At 38.8% G+C, this 27,495-nt stretch overlaps 1 protein-coding gene across 2 annotated transcripts in view; it reads right to left on the bottom strand.

The window, feature by feature from the left end:
• The window catches only part of VCL (vinculin), a 105,698-nt gene that overhangs the window by 8,429 nt on the left and 69,774 nt on the right, over nucleotides 1–27,495 (bottom strand). The window contains exons 7-19 of one of the 2 annotated variants that reach the window (XM_084633101.1): nucleotides 24,282–24,372; nucleotides 22,468–22,615; nucleotides 19,498–19,651; nucleotides 18,411–18,586; nucleotides 17,192–17,382; nucleotides 13,841–14,040; nucleotides 13,062–13,190; nucleotides 11,652–11,801; nucleotides 10,828–10,936; nucleotides 9,490–9,792; nucleotides 8,728–8,855; nucleotides 7,152–7,337; nucleotides 2,388–2,600 (exon numbers count right to left, since the gene is read on the bottom strand). In XM_084633101.1, coding sequence (XP_084489227.1) covers nucleotides 2,388–2,600; nucleotides 7,152–7,337; nucleotides 8,728–8,855; nucleotides 9,490–9,792; nucleotides 10,828–10,936; nucleotides 11,652–11,801; nucleotides 13,062–13,190; nucleotides 13,841–14,040; nucleotides 17,192–17,382; nucleotides 18,411–18,586; nucleotides 19,498–19,651; nucleotides 22,468–22,615; nucleotides 24,282–24,372 — 2,178 coding nt within the window. The remainder of the gene's footprint in view (nucleotides 1–2,387; nucleotides 2,601–7,151; nucleotides 7,338–8,727; nucleotides 8,856–9,489; nucleotides 9,793–10,827; nucleotides 10,937–11,651; nucleotides 11,802–13,061; nucleotides 13,191–13,840; nucleotides 14,041–17,191; nucleotides 17,383–18,410; nucleotides 18,587–19,497; nucleotides 19,652–22,467; nucleotides 22,616–24,281; nucleotides 24,373–27,495) is intronic. The other variant, XM_084633100.1, reaches the window with a different exon arrangement.

Below are 27,495 nucleotides of genomic sequence, written 5' to 3'. Positions count from 1 at the left end.
ACCAATTCTCTGAACAAAAGAACATAAGAAAGGCCATACTGGATCAGACCAAAGGCCCACCAAGCCCAGTATCCTGTCCTCTGACAGTGGCCAATGGCAGGTGCCCCAAAGGGAATGAACAGACAGGTTATCATCAAGTGATCCATGGCCTGTCACCCAATCCCAGCTTCTGGCAAACACAGGCTAGGGACACCATTCCTGCCCATCCTGGCTAATAGCCACTGATGGCCCTATCTTCCATGAATCTATCTAGTTCCCTTTTGAACCTCGTTATAGTATTGGCCTTCACAACACCCTCTGGCAAGGAGTTCCAGAGACTGGCAATGCGTTGCATGAAAAAATACTCTCTTGTGTTTGTTTTAAACCTGCTACCTATTAATTTCATTTGGTGGCCCCTTGTTCTCATATTATGAGAAGGAGGAAATAACACTTCCTTATTTACTTTCTCTATACCACTCATGATTTTATAGACCTCTATCATATCCCCCTTTAGTCGCCTCTTTTCCAAGCTGAATAATCCCAGTCTTATTAATCTCTCCTCATACGGAAGCCGTTCCATACCCCTAATCATTTTTGTTGCCCTTTTCTGAACCTTTTCCAATTCCAATATATCTTTTTTGAGATGAGACAACCACATCTGAACGCAGTATTCAAGGTGTGGGCGTACCATGGATTTATGCAGAGGCAATAGGGTATTTTCTGTCTTATTATCTATCCCTTTCTTGATGAGTCCCAACATTCTGTTTGCTTTTTTGACTGCACTGCACATTGAGTGGATGATTTCAGAGAACTATCCACAATGACTCCAAGATCTCTTTCTTGAGTGGTAACAGCTAATTTAGACCCCATCATTGTAAATGTATAGTTAGGATTATGTTTTCCAATGTGCACTACTTTGTATTTACCAACATTAAATTTCATCTGCCAGTTTGTTGCCCAGTTTTGTGAGATCCTTTTGTAGCTCTTCAGTCTGCCTGGGACTTAACTATCTTGAGTAGTTTTGTGTCATCTGCAAATTTTGCCATCTCACTGTTTACCCCTTTTTCCAGATTGTTCATGAATATGTTGAATAGGACTGGCCCAGTACAGATCCCTGGGGCACACCACTATTTACCGCTCTCCATTCTGAAAACTGACCATGTATTCCCACCCTTTGTTTCCTATCTTTTAACCAGTTACCAATCCATGAGAGAACCTTCCCTCGTATCCCGTGACTGCTTACTTTGCTTAAGAGCCTTTGGCGAGGGCCCTTGTCAAAGGCTTTCTGAAAATCTCAACACACTATATCCACTGGATCTCCTTTGTCCGCATGCTTGTTGACCCCCTCAAAGAATTCTAGTAGACTGGTGAGGCCTGATTTCCCTTGTCAAAAACTATGTTAGCTATTTCCCAACCAATTATGTCCATCTCTGTGTCTGACAATTCTGTTCTTTACGGTAGTTTCAACCAGCCTGCCCGGTCCTGCCGTTTTCAATCTGTTAAAGAAAGTGGTGAAGAACAGGCAACTTTTCCATTCATTCGTAAAGAGGGATAAAGGAGCTCGGAATATTCAACAACATCATTTGTGAAACCCTCTGTTTATCTAGCACTAGGGCAGGAATATTTTTGAAAGCCCTTTCTATTAAAAATGAATGACTGACCACATATGACACACTCAAACTCACTGGAGAGCAACAACCTTACATATCTTGAAGCACGCCGGTTCCATGATGAAGTAAGTGACCAGCCTTGCAAAAACTTTTTTGTGTTTAGACACAAGAGAGTACTTGTAAATGTCTGAACTCCAGCTTTGCTCTCCATTGGTACCATATAAACAGTTTTGATCTCAGCAACTAATGCATTCAGTGCAGGTTCTTTAAAAGGAGTTCTCTTATCCAAGCCAGCATTTGCAGTACAGCCAAGTGCAAGTCAGCAGAAAGTCCTCCTTGATAACACTGCCATACAAAGCCATTCCTTGTCATACGGATTTTAGCTGAAGCCGTTGATAGAGGCAAAGCACAATAGACATGTTAAATGACTTCTTGAATGACTTAGGTTCTGTTATTATCTGGAAGTCATTGAGAAACCAACCATGGCTTCACAGGTGATCAGAAAAATGTCTTTTACATTTTTAAATACTGCCATACGCAGAAAGATAGGAAGATGCAATCAAAGGGAAAAAAAGCCTTTTTATTCTAAAAAGTGACCCAAAAATCAAGCTGAAATCTGGCCTTGACAGACCTACCAAACTTGTGAAGCCACTCTCAATCCTTAAAATGAAGTGCAGGCAAAAGTTTATTCACTCAGACTCATGGGGCCCAGCAAGTATCAAGAGTGATGCAAATGTGTCAGCATTCCAAATGGCTGGATGCACACAGATCGGTTGCCAGTGGGAAACTGAGGAGTACCTTACTAGACCACTTGGTTGCTTCCCGATGCAGAGACTGAGCAGCGGCCAGAATGGGCTGGTTAACGGGCTGACTGGTTGGCATTAACAGCAGCTCAGGCTCGTAATCATCTTCAGTGTCAGAGGGGAGAGTGAATTCAACATCATCTGCATCCTCCTGCTCATCTACATCTACATCAGCCTCAGCGGCTTCATTAACCTCAGTCACATCAGGCTTTGAAGGTGGCAGGGAGATTGGAGAAACAGGGACAGTTAGTATTAGAAGCAGAATTTGGTAAAAGAGCTGAGCTGGTTTAGTAATCAAACAACCTCTTGGTCTATGAAAAGAAAATGAAAGCAATCCAAGGATCAGCAGAAAGGGGGCCAACCATTTCACCTGTGAACCAGAATTACTAAGAAGTTAAGGAGAGAAAAAGTTAGGATTATTTGAAAGATGTGGAAAGAAATATTGTTCAGATGAGTACACATGATTTATCTTATGCATTTCAAGGAAATCAGAATTTCAGAACAACATTTTCTGGCAAGACAATGGTGGTATAATTTGGTAATGGTGAAAACAAACTTTGTGGATGCGGTTTCACATAAGGATGTCTGGCTGGGATAAGAATAGGCTGAGGTAATATAGATTCCAGATACTGCTTTCTGTTCCCTTAGAGAGGTAAAGAAGAGAATTAACAACAGAGGAGTAGCAGGATTGGAAGTGAAGGGCTACCAGAGTACACAGAGAACAAAAAAGATTAAAGGGAAAGGAGCTCATTCTTGGAAATTAAGTTATTAGTGTTTGCTAACAGACTGAAAATGGACTTAGTAAAACAAAGCACTGTGAATACGAATGATTAGAGTACAAAGGGATTATGAAGAGAACTATATTGTTTCGCCATAATGTTGCAGTTATTACCTTTTCTGTGTGAAAAAATGATGATTTAAGCCATTACAAATAATGGCTACAGTACAGAGTGTGGGGAGGAGATACGTAAGAAAACAACGTCACAGCATATTTTGCATGGCATGTTACCATAGCCAACACGTCCAGGACCATTGTATTATACAGAATTACTAATCACATTCTTCATACCAGATGAAGAGAATGAAACAAGCCAAACAATCCTTATCAAGAAGGTATGTATTTTCTAATGAGCCTTGTTTTTAAGGCAAGGCCTTTTATGGACAAAATCTACACCAGAAAAACACTGAAAGGGAAAAGTTACAATTTAAACTCAATAAGTGACTCATCTTAAAAAAAATCTTAGTCATGCAGAGCATCTTCCAGACATTACACAATATTAGCCCCTTTTGATTGATAGACTTTATAAAACTGGCAAACCCTAATGCCAAAGTTATCCTGATATAGATAATGCAGAGGCAGAAACTATGTATTTGGGAAACCTGACCCACATGGGCTTATGGACCCTCCATAAGACATTACAGAGGTGAGAGAATTCCTGGGTTTGCCCAGTCAAAAATGACATTTGTAAAAAGATTAAACTGGTAACTTTTGAGTCTTATAAAAACAGAGCAATCAAAAGCCTGTTAAAAAGATATTAAGCATTCCTTCCCCTCCCCCGCCCATACAAAAAGTTATAAAAGCATCTGATTGTGAAAACACAAAAATGAAATACTGGCTTTGTGCACTGAGAGCCTGCCTCAGCCTGAAGTCCAGCAGGCTTGGGATGAGCTGGATCTTGTGTCTCATGATCTGTCAAGTCCCACACATCACGCTCAGTGCCTGCCATGCTAGATTTTCTTCATAAGAGAAGGCCACCTCCTGTGGCTGCAGTGGAAAGTTAAAGACTCATCTTTTAAATAGCTTCTCTGAGGATCATTACTGCTCAAAAGAAAGCATTTTAAAACTGAACCCAGATTAAATCCAAGATGGTATCCATGATCTGCAGGGAAGAGCAGGGGCGGGGGATGCACACCATGGGACATTGCAATTTCCTGCAGTTGTACTCATGGGACCAGCTTGCTTTGCAGCTGATGCAACTTTAAAAGCATGAACGAAGGATGAAAGGTTAGACTTCAATTTCCTGGTTTGGTTGGTTTGAATCACTTTTCTTGAAAGGTTCTGAAAATATTGTTTTATAATCCAGAGACCCCAGAGTTGAGGCTCATGCTAAATATAGGAGAAGTTGTACATTTTATTTTTTTAAGCTGTACTGGTGTTTTGCTCTGGTAGGTAAATATTTTAGTAGGCATATTACTTAACATATAAACTACATATGGTAAACAAATATTTAAGTACTTATTGTATTTAATTGGATTGTCAGCTTTAAAATCCAAACCACAAAGCACTTTCTGAAAAGTGGAAATTATAACCCATTGTTCCTCAAAATTACCTTTTAAGATGATTAACAAGATAAAGGAGTACTCCTTTTGGGATATAAACACACACAGGTAACAATAAACCCAGCAGAAAATATACTGAATTTCTCATGTAAAACACATTTCTAGTCGGAAAAGTGGCTCCAAAATGGATTTGCAGGGTTTCATGTTTATTACATCAATGATCCAGATCAATTTTCCTCATTTTACAAGTAAAGAGGCCTTTCCGACTCAGTGCTCCTAACTCATCAGGATCTGTTTTCTGGCTTACACATCATCCCAAACAATGGCAATTTTGCAGACCAAAATTCTGGCCTACAAGTTACACCTGTGGAAGCCCACACCTCCTGCCTAGAATGGGCTTTGTACAGCTGCAAACAAGGGCAGAATTTGTCTCTATAATTGTAACATAGCTAAAAAATTACATTGATATACAAACCAGAATAGACTCCAGATGCTCAAAGCACCTGTCAATATAGCTAAGAGGAGGAAAGACATATTTTTGTCAGTATGTGTAAGGGTGACTGAATAAAAAGGAGTGAGGTGGTCCCATTTTTATACTGTCACTTTGACCATAAACCTTACAAAACTTTAAAATAATTTCCACACAGTACATTTATACAGCTATTGTAGAAAAGCTCTCCCCAGAATTAACACAACCCAGCTCACAAGTGCTACAAGTTTCACTTTTCCTACATATGGAATTCTAATGCACTGAGCATTAATCTCCCAATTCAGTGCTAATTTTAACCCTTTAAATTGAATGATCTTTGACCCCAAAGTCATACAATGGCTTTTAATAATAAGGTGTCTGAACAAATAGTACCTTCCTAGAACACACAGCTCAAAGGGGTAGAGGTTTTTTTAAACAAAAATGATACATCTTCTAGAAACAGATGGTTCAGGAGGAGAAGAGTTCAATGAATGAGCTACCTACAGTCACCCAATCTAGCCTGACTGGTTGGTTTCTGTGATGTCTACCAGAACTACTTACAGTAGTTTTAACATAGCTGTCAGTTTCCTACCTTAAACGGGGAAAAAATATCCATGCTTCTGTGACACACTAACCAGCTTTGATGACCACAAACACAAAGTGAGCATGGAAGGCAAATCCATACTTACACAGAATGTAAGGTGCAGTATAGTAGCTCTCCACATAAGAATGACCTTGAGACAGCTGTTCTGCTATTCGATGTTTTGAAGGTAAAAAGCTTCTAATTTCTCCAGAGGCAATGATTCAAGAATAGATATCCAGTGGATGGGTATAAACATTCAAACAGAGTGGCTTCACTAATTCAGGGATGCTATAATCAAGAGCCGGTCTACTTCACAACAAGCTTGGCCTAATTCTGTGGCAATACTCTTGCATTCTGCAGCCACATTATAGCAGTGAGGAGATTCTGTGGCATCTTCCAACTGCATTTTCATATTTAATTTAAAAAAAAAACTAATTATAATTGTACCCTTTGTTTCATGTGATATTAAATTCCACATATTTTATTCTGCCCCTAACATTTACATTTTCAGCACACTCCAGAACTTAGGGTATGTCTACAGAAGTGCAGCTGCAGCTACACCGCTGTAATGTAGACACTTCCCTTCTGTTGCTTCAGTGTGTTTATTCCAATTGCTGTAGTAAATCTATCCTCTCAAGAGGAAGTAGGTAGGCCAATGGAAGAATTCTTCCATCGAACTAGCTGTATGTACAGCAGGAGTTAGGTTGACCTAACTACATCACGCAGGGTGCAAAATTTTTCACAGCCCTGAGCAATGTAGTTAGGTCGACCTAAGTTTTAGGTGTAGAGCGGGGCTTAGCAGTACAAATGTATAAATTCTATTATAAAAGGGGGTCAGGAGAAAGCAGGAGGTTTTGCAGCTGTAGGGGAAAATAGGAGGTGGTTTCAGTATCTGAGAAGCTATGGAAGGCCGTCTGGGTTTGTGGGATAAGCACATTAATTTGGAGTGTAAACTAGTTCACTAGCATTTAACAATACTGCCACTGAAATCTGCATCATTAGTTTTCAAAATTAACACCCCATGGAGGCATATGGAGCACATCATGTCTCACAGAGCCATTTTTTAGGGATTTACACTCATCATTGCATTGACTCCTAGTCTGAGAAGTATACAATTTTTTCACAGCCATAAAGGTTGGAAAAATGAAAGCCTGTAATCTTCAGCATAATGCTGTGACAAATATCCAGCTGTTTAATCATGGTATACACAGAGTCCCAACTATAATGTTTTGTTTTATCCCAGGAAATGAAAGGAATGGCAACAGCTGACTTTGGACTGTCAAGCTCATGATTGGTCCTGGACAATGACTCTGATTTCTTTCAGTCCTAGATCTTTGACTGTTATTTCTAATTTCCAGAGATAAACACCTTTCTTACGTTAGTTGTTAGAGTCAATAGAAACAAGCCCTTTTATACACTTCACTTACCTTGCTAGACCATTTTCGGGCTTCATCATGTAGCTGCCTAGCAGCCATCATCATGGGCTGATTAATCACCTCTCCCGCTTTCTGCTCTGGGAACTCTTCATCTTTCTCTTCGGGGGGAGGTGGTCTGGGTGGTGGAACTTCACCCTCTGGAAGGGGTGGTTTTGGAGGTGCAAGTTCATCAGTCAGCTGAGCAAGAAAGGAATATATTCAGTACACTTGAAAATATACTGGCACAAAACATGGTACCAGGTTGTTAGGCATCTGTAGGACAATGAGGAGCTCATGCTGTCTCACATTTAAAGGACTCTACATCACAAGAAAAGTACGTTCACAGTAGTTTACGACTTTGCACACTGAAGGCTGGCCCACTAAGTTTGTGGTGCTGACCAGCCAAATACAACTAACATTTTTATTTAAAGAATAAAACAAATGTTTTCCATTTGGTCAAAATCAATACTTCTCCTCTACATTAAACTAACCCATATCACAGGCGAAAGTATGGGAGATCATAACTAGTATGAACTAGTGGGTAGAATTTGAGGCTTCCCCACTCCTCACTACATGAGACAAAGCATATAAGAGTGAGGTGATATTGTTAATCATTTTATTTGCTAAGACAAAAATTACAACCATTGCGCTGAAAGACAGTCTCTTTAGAAGATGCAGTTAACTTCTGTATTTCCTGTTTGAAAGTCCTGTCACTTAAGAAACGTGGATCTATAAAGCAAACAATGGACTGGAGTCTAGCTGTCTCAAAGGTTGCCTCTCTCCCTCTACCTGCTTCAAGAAGAGTTCCGTGATGTTTGCACTTCATGCAAAGTCCACTGAAGTTAATGAAAGTCTTCCATTGGTCTTTGTATCAGGCTCTTTGATGAAGTGCTTCAATCTTAAGTTAAGTAATTAAGTAATTATGCTAGCTTCTAAAAAAGGACCACTAAAACTATTTAAAGTGAAAACAAGTCCGGTACATCCCAACACGACTCTACCTGAACTGAAGTGTCTCCGATAAAAGCTTTATTGTCACTGGATGCAATCATAGATTCATAGATATTTAGGTCAGAAGGGACCATTATGATCATCTTGTCTGACCTCCTGCACAACGCAGGCCACAGAATTTCACGCACCACTTCTGCAAAAAACCTCACACCTATATCTGTGCTATTGAAGCCCTCAAATCGTAGTTTAAAGACTTCAAGGAGCAGAGAATCCTCCAGCAAGTGACCCGTGCCCCATGCTACAGAGGAAGGCGAAAAACCTCCAGGGCCTCCTCTTCCAATCTGCCCTGGAGGAAAATTCCTTCCCGACCCCAAATATGGCGATCAGCTAAACCCTGAGCATATGGGCAAGATTCATCAGCCAGATACTACAGAAAATTCTTTCCCGGGTAACTCGGATCCCACCCCATCTAATATCCCATCACAGGCCACTGGGCCTATTTACCATGAACATTTAATTACCAAAACCATGTTATCCCATCATACCATCTCCTCCATAAACTTATCGAGTTTAATCTTAAAGCCAATCACTACCAGTACAACTCAAATGTACCATTACTGAGAAACTGAATTGTACTTACATGAAGCTGCTCAATGTCAGGAGGGGGAGGAGGAGGGAAATCAGGTTCTTGAGGCTGGAAGGCTTCTCTGACTTTTGCCACAGCTCCCAGAATCCTATATCCAGAATCCAGGAAGCTCTTCTGCAAACCTGAACAGAAAATCCAATGCTTAATGTAATATGCCCTTGTCACCCTGCATGCTTAGAGGGGGAAAAAGCACTACTCTCAGGAGTATTTGCAGTTTGCACAATACCTGGTTCAAATTTAGGTACTTTCAACACTTAGTTGCAAAATATAATGGTATTTAAACAACAGACAGAATGTTGTACAGTGAGTTTTAATTTTTGGAATGTTAACTGTAGAATAGCCAGCGGGTTTAAACTAGTGCTATGACTAGAGTAAGAATCCACTATGAATAGCCAAAGTAGACTCAGGCACAAATACACAACATCTTGCCATTTTACAGAAAAAATACAGATGTCCTCTTGCCAGCACATTTCAGATACTCACCTGGGACAAAAATCACAAGATACAAGTCTCTTCATAGGTGGTAACAAAAGTAGTAAACTACAGGCTGATCCTGTTCCCTTTAACTCACTGGAGGTTTTCCCACTGAACTTAATAAAAGCATTAAGTAGTGTGCATCTTGATTGCATGATACTGGGGTTTTTGAGGTCATGATATATGGACAAGGAGAAAAACTAATTGTTTCAAACGTGCAAAAGCTTCAAGCATCAAAAAGGGGAAAAAATGTTTGAGAGAAGCTCTTTGCTTTATGCTTACCAGGATCAGAAATGTTTCCTGCCACAGCTTTAGCATCCATTACCATTGGTGATATAGTTTTGCTTAGGTCGTCAGAGGCTGCCTTAACAGCTTCACGGAATTTGGGATCCTCTGAATTTTCAACTTCCTTCTTTGCCACCAACAAGATTCGGTTTGCTCGCCGAGCAATGCTGGTGGCACCAGCTACAAGCATCTGAGGCTGGATATTGGCCATTGCAACTTTACATTTATCTAGGTCTTTCTTAATAGCTTCTTCTGATGCGTCCAAGAGAGACTTGGTATCAATTGCTTCATCTACCAACCCTAGGATAAAAATTGAACATGTTAACATTCCACTTCCATGTATGGAAAGGGAAATGGGTATTTAGGGCTCTGGAGGTTGTTCACGTTTGGAAGTATTTACTCTCCTGGATGTTTGGCTCCTTAGATACAGAGTTTAGATTGTTAGAGAAAAGTGTGCCAGAGAAAGTTACATACAGTAGCACAAAGATACAGCATTATCTTCATCATTTGTTCGTTGTAACAACTTAAAACAAATTTTCCCAACCATTGTCATATGTCAGCTTGAAAGAAGGAACAAGAAATACCGTTATCTAGAAATGTTATTGCATGAACAGCATACAATCCACAATCCACTCATGCCTGCCCTCATCCACCGCATGCCAGCAGCAACATGCACAGTGGAACAGAGCTCAACAGTAATCTGCTGCTCTGTGGCAGCAAGACAAGTCACATCAGAAAGGATGACTTTTAGAAGAAATTTGTTTTGATTGACAAGATATCCCAGTGTAGAAATACCATGCTGAAAGTGCATTAGAAAGGCCTTTGCAAGTCTGAACTAGAGCAGCAGTTCTCAAACTGTGGGTCGGGAGCCTAAAGTGTGTCGTAACTCCATTTTAATGGGGTCGCTAGGGCTGGTTTAGACTTGCTGGGGCCCAGGGCCAAAGCCCAAGCCCTTTGGCCCCCCAGCCTGGGGCAGTGGCTCCCCCTGGGGTGGAGGGGCTTGGGTGGGGCGGGCTCAGGCTTCGGTCCCCCTTCCTGGGGTCCTGTAGTAATTTTTGTTGTCAGAAGGGGGTCGCAGTGCAATAAAGTTTGAGGACCCCTAAACTAGAGAATAATGGGTGGGTTTAATTTAGCACCTATATAAAAGGAGGAAACCAGTATTGTTAGTACTATGCAACATAGGTGTTTTCCTGGGTCAAACTGTAGGCCTGCTATTTCTTTCAGACACAAAAAGTTGTGCAGCCATTATATTGTGCACATTTCATCCACCTTAACAGGAGAAAAAATACCCATAATGAGCAATGAGTAACAAAGCTTTCAGCAAGAATTCTTTACCTGTCATTTTTTCTACATTATCAATCCATTGGTTTTTCATGGTCTCAAAATGTTCATAAGCAGCTTGATTTCCAGGGTTTCTTAAGAGGATACGAGCAGCTGATATTACCTGCCAAATGTAAAATATTTAATACAAAAATATTGTTACACAGGGATACTATACATTGTCATGAAACTACACTATTTTAATACAACTATTTTCTAGTTTTACTTTTAATATTCATATGTCAATTTTAGTTCCACTATGAAAAGCCTTCAGCTGCACAAAGAATTCCACTGTGTGAAAAGGATTTAAAATTGCCCTTAGACACCAGGTATCTCAAATTGCAATTCACGTGTCACACAAAAAGCTCCACTTTCATGATAAAATTTTGCTCAAAGGAGCTAAAGCAAATGAGCAGTATATATCAAACATAGACCTATATGACTGTACAAAATTATGCTTTTACATGAAGTTAGAAAATCATTTTAAAAGAAAAATTCATTATTTTCTACTCATATGTTTTGTTAAAAATCATTTTTGTTAGGAGGAAAATTCATTGAAATTACTGCCCAAAAGTTGGAGAGCATGAGACTGTCTCCATCATCTATTCAGCCTTGTTGTGTGTAATAGCTAAACACATCCTCATTTTTATAGTTCCACCTTGAAGTGGACATCACAACACAAATACACACAGGGTTCTTCATGTTAGTTACATCTTAACACAAATGGTAACGGTAAGATCACCCACATCATGCTTTAGTGACTGGGATCATACAGAAAATTCCTTTGGAGATTAACAATGCCAACTAATTTATTATAATTATGAGATGAGTAAAGAGACCTGCGGCGTGAGTTCTCTTGCTGATTTCACAGCTGCTTGAATGCCTTCCACTGTGGTTTTATTAGCAGTTCCAACAGCAGCTGCTTTTTCTGCTGTTGCTCCAAGTCTAACAGCATGGTTTTCAAAGTTTGCTGCCCTTTCATCAAACACCTGTAAGAGAGTGGGGGAAAAGTGCATTATTACCTTCTCAAAGAGATGCTTTCTTTTCTATTCAAAGTGTAATACCACACTCTGCACCATGCTGTCTGACCTACTAATAGATTTACTTCAGACACTGGGGGAATTTGAACCCAAGATTTCCTATTTGCTAGTCAGGTGCTTGGGACAATGTTTTACTTTGTAATTCTTATGTTATTTCCAAGTTTTTCTAATCAAATTAACAGACATTTTAAACTGCTAATCCATCCTGTACAGCTTGTTGCCAAGGTGTGTTATCACACTTCCACTGACGAATGGTATGTCTTACATTATTCTGTAGTAGAACTAGTCAGGAATTCCTCACACTGCATAATAAAAGGCATTTTGTCACAGCAGCTTTGAACCCATAGCTCCCTAGGAATTAATTTGCCTACCAAAAACTAGGTTTCGTTGATGGGAAGAATGCAGCACATGCCAAAGGTTATGACTGTCATGCTTGATATAATTATTTCTAAATTCATTAAGTTTCACAGATTTTTCCTAAAAGGCTTTAATATATCTAATTTAAAAAGTAAGAAATAAAACAGAAAAGAATTTTCCATGGAACGTTATAATAAAGTGGATATTTATTCTAGAAACTAAAACATTCTAAATAGAAAAATGTCTGTCTCTCCACACACACACACTTTGTTTTATACACTTATTTTCTGAGTATGTGCTCTAGTCTTTAAAAAAAAATTTTTAAACAAATCTATCCTGCAAAGCCAAATTCTCAGGCATCTGGAATCATTCTGGCCCTGTGCCAACCAGCTGGCCAAATACAACTTCCAAGTACAGCACTTAGTACATTTTGCATAAAGCCAGTGATCAGAAGCACAGAAAGCGAGTTTCACAGTGAAAAAAATTAGGTCTAACACATTGATTGATGTGTCCTTAGATGAACATGATCAGCATCTATTACATATAAAGATATAAAAAGGATTAACTAGTTTAAGTACCCATCTGTCATACAAGTAGCTTAAGAATGTCAACAGCATCATGACAGAAGATCCTTGGTAAGATCCTAAGATTTACTGAATGTTTAGGGACTAACTTTTCTAGTGAATCATGACATAACCTTCAACTCTCAGTAGTTCAGACTACTGCTCATCCATTCTTTATTAGCAATTATGGATCAGAAGACTAAGGGCAAAAATATTGTCTTGTAAAACTGTGTAGTTAAGTATTAGAAGCTGAATGTAAGAAAATATTGGTTGTTCCTACCACACTTACCTCATCCCTATTGGGTGCATCAGGAGGTGCAGTGGCTGCCACTGCCAATAGTTTAATTGGGGTTGTAGTGTCACTAAAAATATCAGAAACCTCCTGGGTCATAGCTTCTTGCATCCTTGTTTTCAGATCCTGAAAAACATAGCATGAAAATCATAAGATTTTGTAGGACCTTCAAATCCCAGAAACAGCATTCTTGCAAAAACAAACTTCATGGGACCACACAAAATGGCAACCAACAGAAATATCCTTTACCAAGTATTTTTAAATACTGTTTCTTAAAGCTATCTGTAATGTTAACCCTTTGGCTACTAGTGATTATAGACCAAATTACCATTGAGGGAATGAACAGTATAGTGTGAGACCCTAGATGGTCCTCAGATAAGTTGCTGCTGATGTGGTATCTTTGGTAAGTGAAAAAGAAAACTTTAAATACTTGGCCAGTTTTCTGAGCATCTCTTTCCATGTACAAAACCCATCCTGCTGCTCATCAGGAACTGCAGATGGAATAGACTCTTTAAATTAGTCTGTCTTTCCTACAGCACACCAAGATTTGGTCCCTAAAGTATGAAACCAAGTGCTTTAAGTCTCACTGAAGCATGGAGCTCTCTATACTTCCAGTGAAAGCTGCTTCCACAGTCAAGTATTCACTGTAAGTTTTCCTATGCTACTTCATACTGAATTTAGTATTTATGTACCCATCCCACCAGCATGAGCAGAGGCTTCCTCAGCTCTTAAACTGCTACAAAATGGTGACCATTCTACCTATAATGAAGTTTTACCTTCAAAGAATCCTGGAGCTGAGTGGCAATCGCCCTAGCCTGAGGTGACTCTCCTTCTCCTCTTGCTGCCAGATCAGCTAGCTGGGCAGCCAGCTGTTCTACGCGATCACATTTGGCAAGGAGGTCTTGACGATAAGGTCCTATCATGACATTGGCTAAACGACGACCTTCAGCGACCAGTCCCCGGATTGCAGCCTGGCCTACAATAGAAAGAAGTACAGTACTTCAGTAATTCACAGACCCCAGAGGTAGAGGGAGTAACTCAGTTGTACTGTCAAGTGAGTAGCAATTAAGGACTAATTTTATTTTTTGGTTCAAAACTTAACCTTCTGATTATTCAGCTGTATTTGAAGAACGAGATTTGCACTCAACCGCATTTCAAACCCAATGGAGAGTTAAAGTCTCTTCAAACTCTCCTTTTGTGCAATATGCTGATGCTTGGCCCAAGCCTCACCATCCTTAACTAGAGTGGGTTGGCAAGAACAGATTATTAGTTAATTGTGTTCCCACTGATCTAATCACCATGAACTTGATACCACCTTAACAATACTCACCGATTCTGATTACTGTAAATTGGCCTCCATCCCCCCAAAATTATTTTAGGGAAAGAAGTCTAGGTGCAATAACTAAACCAAGCAAAGGCAACAAGGAGGAAGAGACAAAAAATAAAAGGGGTAGAAAACAGAGTAGTGATGTGCATCATATCCTCTTTTTCTTCAGACTTCATATATAGGAGAGATTTATCAGCTGCGATGTGAGACTTAAGTTTCCAAGGGTTAGGGTGGAGGCGGGGAGAGAGGGATGACAACCATTTTTTTCTTGCAAATTATCTCCATATTTAGTCTTGACAATCTGTGGTGTTCATTTGTTTAGAGACTGGTGCTCTTTGTTTTTCTAATAGCACAGCAGAGTTCTATTAAATGGGAGTTATTACATTTAAGTCTTAAAGATACATGGAGTATGGCTGTCTTCACTTAAATCTAACACACACAAATTTGGCTGACTCTGCAACAGAGAAGTTTAGAGCTCAGGAGATAAGTTTACAGATTTGGTTACAGAGAGATGAGAATAATTGTGTCACAGCCCCAGAATATACAAGATGCAACATTTTGTGACATCTCTTAGTTTAGCCAAGTAGAGTCTTGTTGGAATCCAGTAATATCTATTCAAGTTGTTGTTTTGGAGTAAGCAAGGAGCAGGTGATGAAGACATTCATTTGGTATATTTCACCCTATCCTGCCCAATTTTTAATCTGGCAGTGAGAATTAAAGATTTTAATCCATTTATCGCTCAGTAGAGGCAGATTATAATGAAGCTGTTTACAAAGCAAACAGCAGGAGATGCCAGCAAAATGACCCACACCATTTTCGAACAACATATGTTTTATGGTTCAGAACTTCAATCAATCCATCCTATAGGGCCAGACTTTACACTGGGAGAAGTGTAAACATGCAAAGTTATTTGTGACATGGTCAAACTCCCTGTTCAGAGAACAGCTCAGAAATATTTTCATAAGACTAAATTTACCAGGCCAAATTCTTTCAATAATACTGTAGAGATCTAACAGAGCACTGTGTTCCCAATGAATCCTTCATACAGGAATCTTACCAACAGCCATAATAAAATAAAAGTCAAAAACAACACACATTAATGCAACATTACAACAAATTTTTAAACACTTAAATTCCAAAGTTAAGGCTCCCACAACTACTTATTCTGGCTCTTCACACATTTTTGGCATTATATATTATTGTACCTATTGACTAAAGCCTTAACATATTTCCAATGCAGGAGAGTTCCAATTCCTATGGAAATTACATAATTTGCATGTAAAATCTCAAATGTAACTATGCAATTATAAATCTTTTTTGCATCTAAACTTTTGCTTATTTTTCTTTTGAAGGGGAAAGAGTGAACAATCGTATCTGTTTACATTTCATGCTTCCAGGAGCTGAATGCTGATGTAGGATGCAGTGGATTCTGGGGCAGTTTGAAATTGGAGAAGTTCCCACCAAGGCAACCAGACCTCCTGGGACACACTTTCACAGCTTCCAAAAGGCCTGGGGAGTCTTATCACACTTTGTTGTACAGTTCCTGCATCAGAAAATGGCTAAAATTGCATGGTACCGTTCCACGTTTATTGTCAACTTCTAGAGAAAATTGGCAAAGTTCAAAAATAAAAAGGTCTCTTTAACTGCCAGCCTTGCAAACCCTACCAGTGATCTAAAAATCAGGTTGTTCACACATCAACAGACGTAATCCTGACCGCACCGAAAGGTGAGGGCAGGCACAGAAGGTCTACAACTGCACTACAGCTGGGTCAGGTTGGGATTCCTCGTAGCTTTCACAGCTCTGCTGTCTGCACCTCGCTATTATGATGAATGAGATTGTAAAATGAAGATTTCAAAAAAACCTTTATTGAAACTATTTTTTGGATAAAAGCCACCCTGCCAGCTAGAAAGCTGGTCAGAAAACAAGAAAAACACCACAAATGTGAGGGGGTGGGGATGCAGCATTTGTCTTCGTAAAAAAGATTTAATTAATTTTCCCACCACTTCCAATTATTAACAATAAAGCAACTCCTGCATCGTTACTATATGCCTGCAAGTGACATACCATGACTATTTGATCACGTTTTCCATTGCTTGCTGGTAACAAAACAATATTGCTGTTCCATAAGATTGTGTAGAAACTGTATGAGGTGAAGCCATATCTTTACGAAAAACCCTTACAGAATGTAACATCTACTTTCTATTTACATGGGAGTTAATTTCCTAATTTGCCAGCCGATATACAAATGTGTATTTTAGGCATTGTACTTGAATTACAAACAATACAAAGCAGTGTAAAAAATACTGCATTTTGTTTTGTTCCTACTTACATGTATGGATATTAGAAAACTTCAAAGGCATGTTGATGGTACCACTTGTTGGTACCACTTGTTGATGGTACCACTTGTTGACTTATCAAGTTTTTTGTGAACACAGTGATTTTATACCAATTTTTATTTAGGATAGTGAACGCATGTTAAATTCACAAATCCAGCTGATCTGATGATCACCTTGGAAAGGTCCTCAAAGTTTTCTTAGCCTTTGTGCCCTTTTTACATTGCAAGTTCTCCCATCTTCAATATGATGCTCATTTTCCTCTGCTTAAATTCATAAGTGGAGGATCCATCACCACACTTCACCAGCAGAAGCAGCACAGAATGCTGCTATGAGCCACAGGCTATAAACTATGCACCTCTACATAAACCAAACGTCTCAGATGTGCTAAACAAAATCTCAGGAGATGCAGTTTTATTTTTCTGATTTATTATGAAGCCAAACAGTTATTCAGCAAACAGCTCACCTACTCCACGGTCATCAACTGTCGGATTGTCAATCCACCTTTGAGCTTGCTCAATCTTGCCCTCCAAATGAACAGCTGCCTTAACTGGCCTGGTGTTTGCTACTGCCCTGTTCGTTTTAGACTGTAAATTCTGCAGTGATGTAGCTACTTGCTTAGCCAGTACCCGGGCCTCTGGAGAGTCTCCTTTCCCACTGAAAATCCAAAAAAGATAGTTGAAGTCACACGCTCAACTGAAATCAATACAAGACATTATATATTTCTGAAAACAGATTTAACTGTAATACTCTCGTGAATCAGTTCACTATAACTATGTTCATTATGTACAAAAACAGAAATTAAGAATAATGACTTATACAGGACTTTATTTACGGGGTTAGAAAGACACCAATGTACAGACTGTAGGGTAGCAAAATCTGAAGAAAATCTTATGTTAAAAGCACTAACTACAAATGGAAAACGTGACAGATTTAATATTAAAGACCACTGTTGACACCCACATAAGTGTAACCCTCCTCTTCCACCCTGCACCTTCTTTTCAGATCTGATATTGAAACACTTTCTTTAGCTAAATATTGAACTAAAGCTCACAGATCCTTGTGGGACCATTTTAATACTATGCTTTTCTAAGCTTTATCTGATTTAGAACATAGGCATAACGATTAATGATCCAAGTGCTTGAAAGACCATCTGATAGTTTAGTAACTTTCTTAAAGGACCAGAGTTATCATTTGGGAAGGCAACTGTATCAGTAAATGCATAAGTGCACCTTAGTTAGTATTACAGACTGTGGGCAAAATTCTGTGTTATTCTGCAGCTCCTTTCTACTGCTCCGGTGGTGCAAAGAGGCCAGTTTCTAGCTAGACCTTGCCTGTGGAGAATTTTTATAGCAGAGATAGATATCTTCTTATAGGGGGACCTCATGCCATCTGATCTTCTGTAGTGGAGATATAGGACAGGAAGGAATCCCTTGCTACAAGCTACTTGTGAATCTGAAGTGTGAAGACTATGATATTCTCTTTCCCATGAAAATGTTTTGCTCCATGTAGGAGGAAAACCCACAGTATGAGACATTCATTCTCAACAGAACAGCTAATTACACTTTCAGGATGCAAATTTCTCTGTGTAACTACTTTGAATTTCCTGATCCATCGAATTCATGCACTCAGACTGCAACTGCAAGATGCTCGGATACCACAATGTGTGCAGTATAGATACATACTGTCTTCGTAGATCTGACAATTTAGCTGTCAGAGCAGAGATTTCTCCCAGGGAACGCAGAATGTCATCTCTGTCTTTGGGGTCCTCACACAGTTCTGCAATTTTCCTGGCTTCGGCCATAATTCCCCGAATTTGTTCTTCCCCTTCACTTCCCCCATTAGGGTCTGCGAGCCAGTTCTTCATATAAAGGAATAGGTACAAATAAAGATTAAGTCACCTACTTATATAAAATATTTTGAACACGGGCATTTCACAGAAGATTCTCATATTGATAACATACCCTGATATTCTAATGGCTACTAGGTGTTTTGTTATATGAGGCAAGCCATACTAAGTTATGTACATCTTAGCTACCATTGTCAAGTCCCACTTACATATACTGTTTTCACAAGTTCACTTTAACTAGATGCTGTTTAAGTATTCACAATTATTTTATACCTAGGTTTCCCACAAGTCCAAATTTATTTATTTGACAATGTAGAGTTCTTTTTAGGAATCTTTCTAAAAATGTTGTACAGTAGGATGTTGGATAATAGTTCTTTTTTTAACACTGAATTAATGGAGTGCATGACCTAACAATTGAAGATGAAGTTTTCTTGTTATGAAGAAGATGCTACATATCCTTCCTCCATTATAGAGCTGAATAAACTACCCTCTTGGTCAAGCAATGTACTGTTTTACCATTTGCATAAAACATAGCAGCACTCAATCTGCATTTGTACTTCCCACAGAGAGCCCAAGGGAGTTCAACATTGTGAAACTTTCATAGTATTGGCTCCATAATTCTTTAACAAAAATGTTATGGCCAAAATTAGACTGTACCTCCCGCTCTATTTTCAGAAATGTATCAGTTTACATCTGTGTTAAAAGAATTTCCATTTTGAGAGAGAGACTGTGAGAGAACTCTTCTGGGCTCCCACTAGATAGTGAAATCAGAAAGAAGAGACTTATGTATGCTCAAGAAAATGTCCCCAATATATACCTCATGTAAAGTAATCACCATGTTTGGGGATACCTGCAATAGTTCAGCACAGTGACTTAAAGGCACAGTGTGAGAGATTTTTTGAATTCATAAAATTACTATATACCTGAGCAGCATCAATTTTTTTAGCAATCGCCTGCTTAGAGTTGGTCATGGCCTCCAGTTTGCGGGCTGCATTTTCCACTTTTGCTGTAAGCAAATCCAGACCTTGAGACACCTGCTGTGCTTTCTGAATGGCCATTGGTGTAGCACCTTGTCCTCTACTCAAAAAACACAAAGATCATCATAGGAATATCATACAAAAAGTTGTTTTTATTTTAATTACAAGAGGCACTAACAGTGGTTTCGAAGTTTTCATCAATTCTTACCACAATCATGATATTGCAAAGGTGTTCAGGAAACATGTTTAAAACGTACACAGGGGAGCGGGAACAAGAAGGCAACAGCTCATCTGAACACTGGCTAGGACAGGTGCCTCTTAAAAAGGAAACACAAATGGTGCCTGTCTCTTACTAGAGTTTTACATGCAACATCAGCACAAGAACTGAATTTTTTGAAGGTTTCCTAGTATGACGACGAGAAGAGAAAAGAGCGTTATGGGGGCAGAGTGCAACTGAATTACCCGTGGCAGGGCCCTGTGTCCACTTCCTCTGTTCATTCCTCAGAGGCTTCTCAACACTCCTAGGACAGTTTAAACCATGGCACTTAGGGGGAATAATGCTTTTCCACATCTTATGCTGCATACAGCAAGGAGGGCTGGATTAAATGAGTTATGTACTGCAATTTAAAGGTACACTCTGCTTTGGTTCCCATATTTACACCAGTTCAAAAGATAGAATACTGAAAAACACATAGGCTCTTGGTAGGACATCTTACTAAATTTGAACCCAAGGGAAGGTTATTGAAATACACATAGGAAATCAGCAGGGCTCTGCAGAAGAACTGAAACCACCACAGGTGGCTGTTCAAACATTTAGAAATAAAGTACAACTGAAGAGGAACATTCTTTAAAGCAAAAGCCCAAGAATCTTACAGGTTTTTAGATGTGGTTGTAGGAATCTCAGGTTCTAAGTGTCTGAAGTACTAGAGTTCATAGAGATTTTTCCTCTTCTTATAAAAGAATACATTGTTAGTTTAATAGAGCAGGCATAGATGACAGGGGAGAAAAAACACCAAATGAGGAGATTGTGGATAATCATGTAGTAGTAGGCCTAAGGGCCCCTCTCCTGAGTCCGGCCAAAACTTCAGATATGCTTCTTCAACCCTAACCTCTAAAAAATTAGATACAAGGACCTTTAACTACTTAGCCAGCACAGAAATTAACTGTGGAGTGGGAGTGAGGGTGGGGGTGGATGTCATCATCTTCCTAGACGTCTCAAGCCAATACAAGACTGGCACCAACTGTTGCTTTGTGAAAGCAAGAAAACTCAACCTTGAGACTGAATTTGTCCTTGACGCTCTGCAAAGAACAGGTAAAATTTCAAGGCAAATCCTGCATTATTTCTTTATGAATCTGCTAGAAGCTTTTAAAGAGGGAAGTTTTAACCTTCTTCTTCCACTGTTCCCATGAAGGCTGAAATGGATCGATGCCTTGAAACTGGTTTTGAGGACAATGCAACTAATAATTTGGAGATGGCTTCAGGTTTAAGAATTGCACAGATGGAATCATTAAGCAACTAAATAAATATTCTGGAAGTTGGATCATACTCCAGATTTGTACCTTTTTGATGTACAAGGACTGTGAACTGATAATGACTGTTAATGTATGCCAGTGCTTATTTAGCTAAATATAAAAAGTATTCCAAGCATGAGCATATACGATTAGAATGTTTTATAGTTTGGCATACGGAGGATTTAATAGCTTTATTTTAAAGAGAGCTCAAAATAAGTAACTTGTAAGTAATTTCTGGCTTTGTTCACTTCTCACCCATATTTCACTAGAAGGCTTATGCCAGAAGAGGCCATTTGGTTTACGTACGTTTGAAAAACATGGTATTTATGAAGTTTTCTTTTACATGCTCTCCTCTTACCAATTTCTGTTGCCACTCCTGGCAATATGCAAGATGCATTAATATTTCAAAAAAAAAAAAAAAAATTGTGCCAGGAAGCCACCACATATCTACCTAATGGATCACTGGAACAGTTTGTTTTGTTGAGGTAAGATCAGTGTTAGGAAACTGACTGACAGTCTTCAACTGCACATCAATTTTGTGTCCTCAGCCACCAAAATTCAATTACAAAATTCATATTACGAGGTATTTTGTAACCCTCCTGCCTTTCCACTTTCACAAAGAAACACAAGGCCCCCTGAGCTTTTGAGAGTATAATAAGTTCTTAGTGCTTTGGCATTGCCTTTCCTGTTCAAAGTGCCCTATAAAACATGATCTAATTGATCCCATTAGGCTACCATATGTTGAACTGTGTCTGCTACAAAATTGCTCTTCCAGCCCAGAACCAGAATTTCATCATGGGACAGTGGGCCTGATTCTCCTCCCAAAACACTGTAAGTCTGGAGTAACTCTTGCAGTCAATGAAGTAACACAGATGGAAGAATGGTGCAAGCAAAAGAATCAGGCTCATCAAGGCCAAATGGAAAACAGAAACAAAAAGAACTTGTAGGTGAAGACTAACTTCTACATTATTTATCAGGGTGATGAGCAACTGCTATCTTCTGGTACATCACCTCTGGCAACCCAAAGGACTAGGGTACTCTGAATCATATGAAATGTGTTGATTTATAAAAGGCACCTGAGTTTGTGGAATTATTTATACTGAGCTGAAGACCCCATTTCTGCTTGTTGATTTTTTAAGGCAAATCAGATCGCTACATGTTTGCAATTGAGTGAAGTCTGAATGATCTAATTCAACTATATTGTTTGCTTTGTCCCAAGAACACTGGTAAATATGAATTCACATCACCATGTGTTTTATCCTTCTGGAAGAGATGGCAAGACAAACAAACAAGATAATGTGTATGCTCCTACAAATATAACCTGTTGTACCACAGTGATGAACATCACAGCCTAAACAGCTATATACTTCAGAGACACTCTTTTATTAATAATAGAAGGTTTACCTAGCTCGGAAATCAGCCACTTGATCAGTCATCTGGCCTAGCATTTTACAGGTTCCCAGAATCTCTCTGCGTTCTTTGCCTGCACACAGTTCTCCCACTTTTCCGGCTTCATCAAGGATCTGCCTTATAGCTTGCTCACCAGGATCCCCTAATATGCAGGAGACAGTCAATAAGTACACTGAAAGACACTCATTGCTTATTAAGAGGAAACTGCTAATTCCACCATGACCTGCTGCACTAATCATACTTCATTCACTGAGTAAAGTACATTAACTGAAATGACTGCAAAAGCACACAGAGTACAAGAAATCCAATACCTTTTACTAAGACAATGTTCCTGCAACAGCATAGTGTTGTTTTAATAGTATATCCTGTCCCATGAATTAAGCATGAAATGAATCCCTAAAGATAGTTTCATTTCTACTGATGAAGCTTCTATAGAAAATTTTAGGAATATAAAAACATTTTAAAAGAACATGATTTTGAATTGTGGGGTTTTTTGGGTGGGAGGCAAGGGAAAGAGGGACTAACTTTCAAAGTCTTAGCTGGAGCCTACAGCAAAGCTTTCTTGGTGTTCAACAAAGAGCATGGTAGTTCTAGATTCTTTTTCTTTTAAAAAAACCACCCAGGTGTTGTGGGCACCTCCAGCACTCACAGAACGTTCATGTGCCAAAGAGCTTACAGTTTAGGAATGACTCAATGAAAGCAAGCAACAAAACAGTACTGACAAAAGATCTGGGATTAATGAGGTTACTTCAATTAAACCTAGTGTGCTACAAGACAGATTTATTTTTTTTAATCTAGAAACTAACAACTTATTTGACTCGCTTCTTAAAGTTTGATTATTGCTTTTCTATAATGCTGTACACATCTAGTTAATACAATAATTAAAATCCAAGTGTAAGATACAAAATTTCTTTTAAAAGGAAAGTTGCCAACCCAGTTAAAACTGGATTGTATTAGAAACACATTCATTAAAATGTTATTTTGTAGGATGCATTTCAATGACCTTTCGCCACAGGAAACTGAAGTTGCCACGACTGACTATGTAGAGGGAGGGAGGGAGAGTGAGAGGGAGGTTTAAAACAGTGACACCATACACAGCAAAAATAAACACTTCCAGTATTGCCGCTCAGGTGTACATTGACCTACACCTTAAAAAAAAAAAAAGAAATTAGTTTAGATATTTGATGCACAAATGAAAAAAAACCCTGCCAATTGGTTATGTTTAGCCACAGGAAAGTCTTACAGGAATTTTTAAAAAATAGATAAGGTGTCATAAATAGCAGTTTTATATGTGGAAAAGATATATCTGAGAAGATGGGGGGGGGATGTTGGTAAAGGGGGGAATAAATAAATAAATAATGGAAATATAGCAGCCTGATCAATACTATATAGAACTAAAGCTATGAAGCATGAAAGTGCCTATGGGATTTTTTTTATTCTCTGGGCTTCAGAGCCACGTTTTCCCATATTAATTGTAATGTATTACACTTTTTTACTAGCAAAGGAAGATAAATACAGCATTAAATATTGAACACATTTTCTTACAGAATGGAAAAGAGAAGATTCGTTTTCACATGGTTTAAACTATATCATTTGAACAACATGAATAAAAAACCAACAGAGCTTTCCAAAGCACTTTGCATATAAATTATTTTCTTAACATTAATATTTGAAGGAACATCTAAGCATTTCTTTTCAGAATACTTCACCTGTAATTTAGTAATATACCAGAATTTTTTCTAAAAAACCCACAATCATTTAGACAGTAAACTCTGAACACTGCATGGGTGGAGTATTTTGATTATTACCTGGTGATGCATTGGGATCCCTTAGCCAGCCCTTTGCCTGGTTCATCTTGGAATCTATTAAGGCCAAAGCTCTCTTCATAGCTTCAGTGTCCTTTACAAAAGAGAAACTTTCACAATCATTCTCTTTGCCAAAGCACAGATAGTAAACGCAATCAAAGCTGATAGAAAATTAAGCTTAACACAAGTCAATTCTCCTATTAAAACAGCTCAAAAATGTACTGGACAGCAGCAGGTCACAGTCTTTTCTTGAGAATTAAAACCAAAAGACGTTTTCATTTCACTCAAAATGCAAAGAACTCTTACATGCAAGTTTTTAGTTACTTTTTCTGTTCAGTTATTTTCCCTGTGCTACAATTCCTGCAGGAAAAAAGCTGCAACAATTTTCAGACATAGTATCTTGGAAATCAGGATTTTTAAGTGTATACCAAGACTCTGTAGCAACTATAGTAAATTTAGCAACAAGATTATGGTTTATAGGTCTTTTCAGAAATGACTTGATACTACTGGAAGTGGCGTCTTATAGTTAAGAGGTCAATGACAATTTTAATGCCCCTTTCTACCTAATCTGTTGAACACCTACATTTTTGGAATTCATCTGCCCTTTAAAGTCAGACACTAGCTAGACACTTTACTGTCAGCTATTAGGATTCAGCGAATAATCAGAACTTTTAAATCTATGGAAACTAAGACATACATGCGATTTAGGTCCTTTCTAATAAGTAAAAACTTTATCTTCTCTACCCATGGCAATGAGTCTCTTCCAGAGAAGCTCTCTTCTAACAATAGCAAAGGTATTGGCTCACTAACACTCCTTCACCTAGAAAAGCAGAAAACATGGAGTCCTTTCTCTGTGTGTACTTGCCAGTGTTGATCAGTTAACTCTCCACTAGAGGGCACTGTGAGTTTGCTAGCCAACTAGGAGCAAACAAGAATAATCAAATATAAGAAGTCTGAGACAGGGCCAGAATAACAGCTCTTCAATAAGCATATGATAAAAGTAACTTACATTTGTTTATTCTAAATGGTGTTAATGAGCTGCCCCTGCCACAGAGTCATGTCTGAGCATAGTTCAAAGGACTGGTTTCAATCTATGCAGTCCTATATTGTATGGGACCCAGCTCCTTAAAGGTCACCTCATGCCATATTGCAACTTCTAGGTGGCTCTTGGAGTCAGGGGTTAGGTTTGAGCTCTCCAAGTCCGGTGACAGAACATGCTCATTAGAAGGCCTAGGTCTCAGAACCTGCTTCCTCTACAGTCTGTCAGAACTAGAGATTGATGAGCTTCAGGGGTAAGTGAAAGATCTGTACTTGGAGCAGCTTTCAAATGACTTCAAACCATCATAGGGCAGGATATACTGGTTTTTATTAACTTTAGAGCTCTATAATTTGTGAATTCTGTATTTAATGTAAGGCAAGTGATAAAACGATAAGCACCATGCATAAAGCTATTAAACATTTAACTAAGCTGATAAACTTATCACTTGTGATGATGGTTGCAGCTTTTAGTTATTGCATACCAGACTAAAGGAGTTTTAGCTCTGAATGGATAGTGGAGAGCAAACCTGCCCCTCCATAAATAATCCAAAAACAAAAGCATTAACTGAAGCTTTAAAAAGGTATACATATTAGTCACTAGTCTCTATATTAATGCTCTGACCCTGTAGAGACTTGATGGGATCACTCAGTGCTTAAAGTTAAGCTTGTGCATAAATCTTTGTAGAATCAGGGCTTTACCACTGAGAAAGGGGTTTATAAATGAAAGGATTTTTAAAGTTGTGTTTGTCCTTCACATCCATATCTCTGAAGCATTCAGTAGAACACTGCACTTTCAAGCTTTGGATTTATACTATGTATTGAAGAGGTTTCAAGAGGACAGACTGAAAAAAACCTCATTGATTTTTTTCCACTTTAAGTCTACTTAAAAATTTTAGAAACCCATATCTTCCTCCTCAGTAATGTGCACTGATGATGCCCAAGAATTATATCTGATCATGCTAATTGCAGTCCTCTACATTGCTTTGTATATTTATAATCAGTAAAATGACACTGAAGGTTTCCTGTATATTACTGAGTCTCTTGTTTCGTAAACACAAGGAAACATGATTTTACTTTATTTTATTTTTTTTTAGCTTTTACACTTTTTATTTTGAAAACTCCCAGCACTACGTACTCAACCTGGGATCTAAGAGAGCCAAGTTGTCTTCTATCACCTTTCCCATCAGCACCGGGGCTCCATTCCTGATTATTCTGTTGTCTAAGTCTTGCCATCCTGTGTATCAAATACATCAATTTCTGGGGCTCCCCAAAAGCTACAGACATAATGCACAGATTTGAACAGCATTCTCCCCCACACACACCCTTTTCTTTTTTTTGTGGTGGTAAGTCAAGATCTGTTCTGCTTGGATATTTCAGATTTCTGCTAGGAAACTCATTCACATAGCCAATAAATTGTTTCAATCAATTCAAGAGCATCTCTTCTTTAAAAGCATAGTTACCAAGCTTCACATCAACCCATGGACTGCCCAGATAGCTCCACAGTTGTAGCCTATCCAAATCATGGTTGTATGGTACTAGAGTATCTGCTTTTGAACAGCAACGCATAAGATTGCTCTCAGCTTTTAGCCTGTTTTAACATTTTCATTCTATCCAGTCAGGATTCATTTCTAATGGACACACTCCATCAGAACAGGCCCCTTAACTGGACACACTGATACTGTACTTGTTGTATGCTTCATCCCTTCAGCATTGACAGAGCCTGGCCCACTGTCAGACTTTGGGAGAGGGTTGGAGCGCAGAGATCATTGAAACCTACAGTCCTGTTGATTGATAAAGGTTGGCAAGCAGGGACCTGGAACTAAAAACGTATCCAGGGAAGCCAGTTTTAGTACCAAAATATTAGAAGATGTTTTAAAAGAAACAAAAGATGTTTCAGTTTCTGGACTTTGATCTTCTTGGAGTTCTGAAACTGTTCCACTGATTTGTCTCCCTTCTGATGCAGCTAAATTTATGGTGTCTAAATTTTCCTCAGATAAAGGAGGTAGAGCAACAGAAACAAAACTGAGTCCAGTAGCACCTTAAAGATTAACAGATTTATTTGAGCATAAGCTTACGTGGGTAAAAACCCCACTTCTTCAGATGAATGGAGTGAAAATTACAGATGGTTCTCCACTTGTGAGGTAACTCCCTTCTCTCCGTGTGTCAGTATATTTATGTC

Source organism: Lepidochelys olivacea (assembly GCF_965140295.1).
Source record: "Lepidochelys olivacea isolate rLepOli2 genome assembly, chromosome: 7".
NCBI lineage: Eukaryota > Metazoa > Chordata > Testudines > Cheloniidae > Lepidochelys > Lepidochelys olivacea.
Note: the sequence above shows the minus strand (reverse complement) of the source record. Positions and strands in the feature narration are given on the sequence as shown.